Below are 8,515 nucleotides of genomic sequence, written 5' to 3' on the forward strand. Positions count from 1 at the left end.
AAAAAAAAAAAAAAAGACTCAGTGGAGAATGGAACCAACAGGACTGAGAATCGCGGCCTGAATCCTGAATCCACCCAACCCTCAGCCCCCATGAGCAACGCCACCAGGAATATCTGAGCGTTCTCCTGACATTCAGTCTCTGAATTGTGGCATGATGTCTGGGCAGCAAACACAACGTGCCCTGCAATTCATGTTTCTTATTGTAGAAGTAACACATCCACATAAAGAATATTTAGGAAAAACATAGAAAAAATAGATACAAAACAAAACAAAAATCCCCAGCCATACTGTTCATAAAATCAATACTCCTAACATATTGGTACATTCTTTGTTGTTGAGATAGGGGCTTGCTCTGTCACCCAGGCTGGAGTGCAGTGGTGTGATCTCAGCTCACTGCAAACTCTGCCTCCTGGGTTCAAGCGATTATCCCATCTTAGCCTCCTGAGTAGCTGGGACTATAGGTACCTGCCCCCACACCCAGCTAATTTTTGTATTTTTGATAGAGATGAGGTTTCACCATATTGACCAGGCTGGTCTTGAATTCCTGACCTCAGGTGATCCACCCGCCTCAGCCCCTCAAAGTGCTGGGACTACAGGCATGAGCCACTGCACCTGGCCAGTATGTTAATTTTTACTATATTTTCTAGCCATTTAGATTTGTTGTTGTTGTTGTTGATTTTTTAACTTGATTGCAGATACTGTCTACATAATTATGGATTCTGGTTTTCATTTACTTAAAGCATTTTCCAAATTATATGGAAAGCATCTTTATAAACACCAATTTTATTGACTAGATAACATTTTATCAAATGACATACACCATGATTCACTGACCTATTCTCCTCCGGCTGGACATTTCATTTCCACTTTTTCATTTTTATCAATAACAAGATAACGAACATCTCTGTGTGTGAAGGTAGACTGTATTTAAGATTGATTCCTTGGGGCCTGGCACAGTAGCTCATGCCTGTAATCCCAACACTTTGGGAGGCCGAGGCGGGAGGATTGCTTGAGCCTGGGAGTTCCAGACCAGCCTGGGCAACATGGTAAAACCCAGTTTCTACAAAAAATACAAAAATGAGCCGGGCATGGTAGCATTCACCTGTGGTCCCAGCTATGTGGGAGGCTGAGGTGGGAGGATGGCTCGAGCCCAGGAGGCTGAGCTTGCAGTGAGCCAAGATCATGCCACTGCACTCCAGTCTGGGTGACACAGCAAGACCTTGTCTCAAAAAAAAAAAAAAAAAAAAAAAGGATTCTTTGGGATCAACAAATAGAAATGGAATTACTGAGTCAAAGGGCATAAGTGTTTAAAGCTCTTGACACATTATTTCAAAATTACTTTCTAGAGAGTTTCAACCAATTTGTACTCTTTCTAGAAAAGAATGAAAATGCCTCCCATTTTGCCATCTATTGGTTAATACTGGAAATTATATTTCCTTTGTGATGAATTTAGTAAGTTAGTATCTTAATATTTCATTATGTACCTTTGATCACAAGTCTGTTGGGTGTCATCCCACGTGTGTGGCAAGTTCTCTCTCCTCTCCTGTAAGTCGCTTGTCTGTGGCCCTTGCCTCAAATCTCTTAGTATCTCAGTTTCTCCACTCCACCCACTATTTGGTATGAGCTACTAATATATAAGTTTGAATCCTTTGTCTTAATTTTCAAATATACTTTTTTGTTGTTTGTCTCTTAAACTTTGAGTGTTTCTTTTTTCTTTTCTTTCTTTTTTACTTTTTGAGACAGAGTCTCTATCTGTCGCCCAGGCTACAGTGCAGTGGCGCACACATAGCTCACGGCAGCCTTGACCTCCTGGCTCAAGCCATCCTCCTACCTCAGCTTTCCGAGTAGCTGGGACTACAGGTGCATACCACCACGCCCAGCTCATTTTCGTTTATTTTTTGTAGAGATGGGCAGTATGTTGCCCAGGCTGGTTTTGAATTCCTGGGCTCAGTGATCCTCCCCCTTCGGCCTCCCAAAGTGCTGGGATTATAGGCGTGAGCCACCGTGCCTGGTCTGAGTGCTTCTTTATTGACATCAAAATATTTAAATTTTTCAACAGTTAAGTCTATTGATCAGTCACTTGCTTTAAGAGTTCTTCACTCTTTAAACATAGAAAGCCCTTCTCTTTCAGAAGGTTGAAAAATATTTCACCTAAGTGTATTTTTAATGGACAAATTGCCCTTAACTCTGTCTTCTTATTAGAATGTAGATGACTTCTCCTTAGTTTTCAAGACAGTAAGTGGGATAAGGCAGGATAGGTTGGATGAGGATGGCGGTGCAATCATAGCCTCAATTTTTATTAAGGCCCCAGACTGTATGAGGGCTTCTGTATGGAAACACAAGAGAGAATGGATGCTGGAAGAGGTGCTGTAGGAAGCCAACACCTTCTTCTTCCCAAACCTCGGCAGCAGCATCACCTGCCTTTGGAAGATCACAGGGGATATACTCCTTAGCCCCAGTCCCCAGTTTTCTTGGTCTGTTTGATAATCTATTTCTTTTTTTTTTCTTTTTTGAGACAAAGTCTTACTCTGAGAGTCACCCAGGTTGGAATGCAGTGGCACAATCATGGTTCCCTGCAGCCTCGACCTTCTGGGCTGAAGTGATCCTCCTGCCTCAGCCTCCCAAGTAGCTGGCACTGCAGGTGTGCACCACCACACCTGGCTAATTTTTAAATTTTTTGTAGAGATGGAATCTTGCTATGTTGCCCAGACTAGTCTTGAACTTAGTGATCCTCCCACCTTGACCTCCCGAAGTACTGGGATTACAGGTGTGAGCCACTCTGCCTGGCCATCATTTTCTTAAAAGGACCCTATGTTTAGACTAACAATATAGTTCCTGACATTCTCCCTCCCTCCCTTCCAAACTACTTACCCATATCGATGGCGACCCACATCACGGATGAGCCTCTCAGAGAGGTAGGCGCCAATACGATCAAGCTTTTCTGGAGCTGAGAGAGCATAGAAGGTCAGCTTCTCCATGTTGGTCTTCACCAGTCCATCCTGCAGGAGAAAACAACTTGTGCTCACTGTGGCCACACTACGGCTAGACGAGTTCAAGTCTAGAGAAAAATAATCATTCGACTGAATCAGCATTTACAGAGTGCTCTTTATGGATGTGCCGGGCCACATGTGGGTTTCAGTGACAGGCAGATGATTAAAACATAGTTTTAGTTATAAGCTCACACCTACAATCCCAGCACTTTGGGAGGCTGAGGTAGGCAGATCACGAGTTTGAGACCAGCCTGACCAACATGGTGAAACCCTGTCTTTACTAAAAATATGAAAATTAGCCAGGCATGGTGGCGAGTGCCTGTAATCTCAGCTACTCAGGAGGCTGAGGCAGGAGAATTGCTTGAACCCGGGGAGTGGAGGTTACAGTGAGCCGAGATCGCGCCATTGCATTCTAGCCTGGGCGACAGAGCAAGACTTCATCTCAGAGGGGGAAAAAAAAAAAAGAATAGCAAGTGATACAAATGTGTAATGTATATATGTGTGTGCATGTATATGGATATATATACATGAATGCATACATGTATGTGCGTATGGGTGTGTATATATATACACACCGCACACCGTGTGTGTGTGTGTCTAAGAATAGATGATACGGCATCATTAAAAGCCATCCAAGCCGGGCGCGGGGGCTCACACCTGTAATCCCAGCACTTTGGGAGCCTAAGGCAGGCGGATCACAAGGTCACGAGATTGAGACCATCCTGGCCAACATGGTGAAATCCCATCTCTAATTAAAGTACAAAAAATTAGCTGGGCATGGTGGCACGTGCCTGTAATCCCAGCTACTTAGGAGGCTGAGGCAGGAGAATCTCTTAAACCAGGGAGTCAGAGATTGCAGTGAGCCAAGATCGTGCTACTGCACTCCAGCCTGGCGACAGAGCGAGACTCCTTCCCCTCAAAAAACAAACAAACAAACAAACAAAAAAAACACCCCAAGTTAAAACATGTTGGAGAGCCGGCACCGAGGCACACACAGGACGAAGGCAGCTCTGCAGCTCTTAGGGAGCCCTACGGAGGATGCTCCCATCAAGACAGGCCATTGGTTCCCAGAGAGCAAGTCAAGTACATCAGATCCCAATGTTTCCCAGACCACAACCCACAAAGCAGCCTGACGGGTGGGGAGGTGGCTTGGAGGCCAGGCCCTGTGTGTGTACACCCCTAGACACCTGGCAGACACAGAGGGCGGCAGCCAGGGGGAAAGACCTGGGCTCCTGAGCCCAACCCAAGACGGGGGAGTCCTCACACTGAGCAGCAGGGAGCTACGATCACTCAGAGTTAGCAGCTCAGGGGCAATCACGCAGAGACACGCAGGAGAAAGATGTCTCGGTTGGACAGTGATGGCCACAAGTATACCGAGACGCACTTTCAGCTGCCTTCTGCGGATCCAAATGCCCTCATCCTTCATGTCCCTAGCAGCCTCTCACCACTGCCCAGGTGGTGTGGCCCAAGTTCCAGTTTCTCTGGGAAGGCTCAGTGCCCGGGGACCCTGACAGGGCCTGCCTTCCCCCACTCCGCGGCAGGAGGCCTGGCTTCCAAGCTGCACCCGTCAGAGGCCCTGCCTGGACCGTGAGAGCCACGATGCCTGCCAGAGACGTGACCCACCTCGGGATCCTCAGGGAAGATGTTGTCAACCAGCCTTTTGTACCTGGGGCGTAGGGCACTGCAGCAGCCACACACACCTGGAATGAGAACGGGAAAAACTGTGAGCAAAGCCTCCTGGTCAGGTCCAGAAAAGCTGGGAGCCAGGGCCGGGGCGGCCTGTGAAGAAACAAACCAAGGCTGGAAACAGGCCCCTTCCTTGGAGGGCTCGGGACCTTGTCCTCTCAGAGTTGGCATCTCTCATTGTTCCCCGTCCCCACATTCTAAGACATCTGCCATGTGCCATTCTGGCATCTTCATGTCTTTTGCTTGGGGGTTGGGCACAGTGTCATATGCAAGGCCAGGCCACAGGGAGCATTTTAAGGGGTGAGGCTTCGTGGGTGGGAACTTACATAAAGGTCAGGTGCTGTGCCCACCTACTGTGCTGTTACACACACACACACAGACACACATACACACACACACAGACACACACACAGACACACGTTTCCGGGACAGGAATATGAAAGTGCCTTCTGCAGCTCAGGAATCTAACAGAGCACCCTGGGAAGATGGATTCAGGTTTGGGGGGCAGGTGTTCTTTCCTATCTGCCCCCTCGTTTGCTCCTGACTTTCTTTATTCCCTGCTCTTCAGTCTCCCTCTATTGTCCTATCTCCTGGAGCCATTTCCATTATAGAAAGTTATGTGCAGCTATGATAAATTGACATCATCATCAATGATTCACATTTGACGATGCATCTTTAACGCAGTGTGACGGTGGAATTTGAAAACTGCAGCCTTTTAGAGTTGAGCAGGGCCTTGAGGGCCATCCAGTTTGTGGTTCTCAAATGCCAGACCCCAGTGAGGTTTGCACCAATCTGTAGCAAAATGAAAAGTCTGACAACCCTGTGGTATATTTGTGTAAAGCTAAATTTACTCCATTGAGAAGACTGAAGTGACCTCCTCCTTCATGTTTTGGTGCTGTGAAGTGATGGTGTTAGGAAACCAGTGATAAAAACAAACCCGCAAAATTAGAAGTTGGCAACTCTAGGTCTCACCATAAAAAGTTTCAATTAGTAAAGGAATAATAGCCATTGCACTTCTTCAGTCAACCTCCAAATCCACCCAGCTCCACCCTCACTGAGGGGGTGGGCGTGGAGAAGGAGAGAGGAGGACATCAGGGAGGGGCCCAGGGGGCCTGGGAAAGTCCACCTCTCCCTCCCCTGCAGTAAGCGCCCCTTCATTCTGCCAATTACAGATGAATTCTATCTGTACAAGCGCACCACTTGAAATGCAGATATGCCCTGGGAAGATTAAGCCTACAGATCATTCAGAAAAGAATGTGTTCCTTCATTGGGAATTACTTTAATCACAAAAGAGGTTTACACAGGGCAGAGAAAAGAGTTCTTTGGGAGTTTTGATTGGCGGGGGGTGGGTGGGTGCCACTCAGGAGGAAAGAGCAGCAGTTTCGGCTCTGGGGTGATTTGGGTTTGGGGATGGGCACGTCCTTGGAGTATCCATGGGGCACCAAGAGGATGGCAAGAGCCCAGGGGCAGAAAACTTATTTGTGATCCCCTCCACCACCCTCAGCCTCCACCCACCCCAGCATGGAAGGGACCAGGCAGACCAGTGGGCGGGCTGCATGCCCAGGCTCTCCAGGCTTAGCCTCCTTGCTCGACCTCATTCCTGGCATCTCCTCACCCCTCCCTGCCCCTGCCTGAGAAAAGGTGTTAGGGTTCTGGGTGGTTGGCATCCAGGGTTATTTCTTGTGATGGGACAGCTCCCCGGGGCCCAGTCCCCCTTCTTGGGCCTGGAAGCCCAGGGTTTAAACCTGCAGCTGCCCAGTCTTCTGCCTGGCGCAGTTGCCAGGATGTGTCTTTCCAAGGTGCCCAGGTAGCACATGCTCCACGCTCTCCCAGCAGCCTCCCTTGTCACAGTCCCTAAACCAGGAACACTGGCCCTTTGCATTTTCAGGGCGTGAGGAAATAGGAACATGGGGAAGTTAGGACTAAAAAAATTGTAGTGTCAGTTCCTCCCCTGAAACTTTCTGAAGGGCCTGTGAGCCAAGGCCTGCGCTGGACAGAGGCCAAGCTCACAGCTGCTAGAACTCAGGCTTGTCAAGGAGAAAGCTCAATACCATCCTGGGTACTCAAGATAGAAACTTCCACATAGCGCCCCAAGGGGGCTGTGGGGTTGTCAGTACAGCTAGTCCAGCTGGAGAGGGTTCCCTGAGGCATCAGGCCGGGCCAGTCCTGGTCTGGGGACACCGACTCTGTTCTTCTCAAATGAAAACCAGATAGGCTGCTGCCTCCTGCTCTCTTGTATTCCAGAAGGGGAGCTCCTCAGGCCACCCCTTGCTACATCCTTCCTCTCTGGTCCACAGGCCCTCCAGGGAAGGCACCTTCTCCAGCACAGAGGCCTCCAGGAGCTGCCACCACGCAGGGTCCATGGTGGGAACCAGTCCCAGGCAGGGCCCCAGGGCCTTTCTGGACCAGTAGAGAGGAGGTAAGAAGGCCTAAAGAACAAGAGGGGAAGGTGAGGTCTTCCCGGCTTACTCCCCAACACCTCCCTCTTGTCTTTCCTTTCTTCCTAACCTCAGCAGACCCTCTGAGGGGCTAGGGAGGCAGTGTGGCCAACAGCATGGGCTCTCAGGTCAAATCCTGGCACTGCCACTTCCTAAACTGTGACTTGGAGCAAGTAACAACATCCTCTCTTGGAGCAGGGTGTCCTATCTCTATAACAGGGCTAGGGCTATCCCATAGGGCTGGTAGGAGTCCAGAGCCAGTCCAGGGCTACAAACCACCTACAGCAGGGCCAGGACTGTCAGGCCTCAGGAAGGTTCTGGAAGTTGCCCACCCCTTTCTGCTTTCCCCCAGGCCCAGTGCTATTGAGCCCTTCCATCCATGCCAGCTGGTCCATGCAGGCTTGGTACATCTTAGCAGGGCTATCCCATTGACCACTTGCTTGGCCACAGTGACCAAGGCCCGTCCAAAGGCGTAAGAAGTGAGAATATTGTGGGTCTGAAACACGTGCCACTTCCCCAAGGCAGCTCTATGCATTTACAAGTAATGATACCTTGACTTCAACCTGCATTCCTGTCTGGTCACCTTCCCAAAGCCAGAACCTCAGCACCAACTCTACAAACCCCAATGCAAAGGTGACGCAAACATGAGGTCACACAGCAGAATGGAGTCACAAACAAGAGGCATGCTGGAGAGAATCCATGGGACTTGCCATTGGAAGGCCACTAGTGGAGTGGCTGCTGTATGGTACGGGAAGAGGAGGTGAAACTTAAGGGACTGACGAGTGCATGAGGAAGCTACAGCAATCAAGGCAGCGTGCTTCTAGTGAAAGAACTGACAGGTGGATCAGTTGGACATCCACGTGCAAAAAAATGAATGTAGACACAGCCCTTACACCCTGCACAGAAGCTTACTCAAAATGGATCATTCACCTGAATGTCAAACACAAAGCTATCAAACTTCTTGAAGATAACATAGGAAAAAGCCTAGATGACTTTTGCTTTCTCCGATGACTTCTTAGATAAAAAACCAAGGGCACAATCCATGACAGAAAGAACTGATAAAATGGAATTCATGAAGATTAAAAATTCCTGCTCTTTGGCTGGGTGTGGTGGCTCAAGCCTGTAATTCCAGCACTTTGGGAGGCGGATGTAGGTGGATCACTTGAGGTCAGGAGTTCAAGACCAGCCTGGCCAACACGGTGAAACCCTGTCTCTACTAAAAATACAAAAACTAGCTGGCCATGGTGGCGGGCGCCTATAGTCCCAGCTACTCGAGAGGCTGAGGCAGGAGAATCACTTGAACCTGGGAGACGGAGGTTGCAGTGAGCTGAGATCACACCACTGCACTCCAGCCTGGGCAACAGAGCGAGACTCCATCTCAAAAAAAAAAAAAAAATTCCT

The 8,515-nt window shown here is 48.9% G+C and overlaps 1 protein-coding gene across 1 annotated transcript in view; it reads right to left on the reverse strand.

The window, feature by feature from the left end:
- The window catches only part of EFR3B (EFR3 homolog B), a 114,682-nt gene that overhangs the window by 56,060 nt on the left and 50,107 nt on the right, over positions 1 to 8,515 (reverse strand). Inside the window, exons 2-3 of the mRNA XM_023230109.1 lie at positions 4,614 to 4,690; positions 2,872 to 2,999 (exon numbers count right to left, since the gene is read on the reverse strand). Of these exons, the coding sequence (XP_023085877.1) occupies positions 2,872 to 2,999; positions 4,614 to 4,690 (205 nt within the window). The remainder of the gene's footprint in view (positions 1 to 2,871; positions 3,000 to 4,613; positions 4,691 to 8,515) is intronic.

The sequence above is a fragment of the Piliocolobus tephrosceles genome, chromosome 15, assembly GCF_002776525.5.
Source record: "Piliocolobus tephrosceles isolate RC106 chromosome 15, ASM277652v3, whole genome shotgun sequence".
Lineage (NCBI taxonomy): Eukaryota > Metazoa > Chordata > Mammalia > Primates > Cercopithecidae > Piliocolobus > Piliocolobus tephrosceles.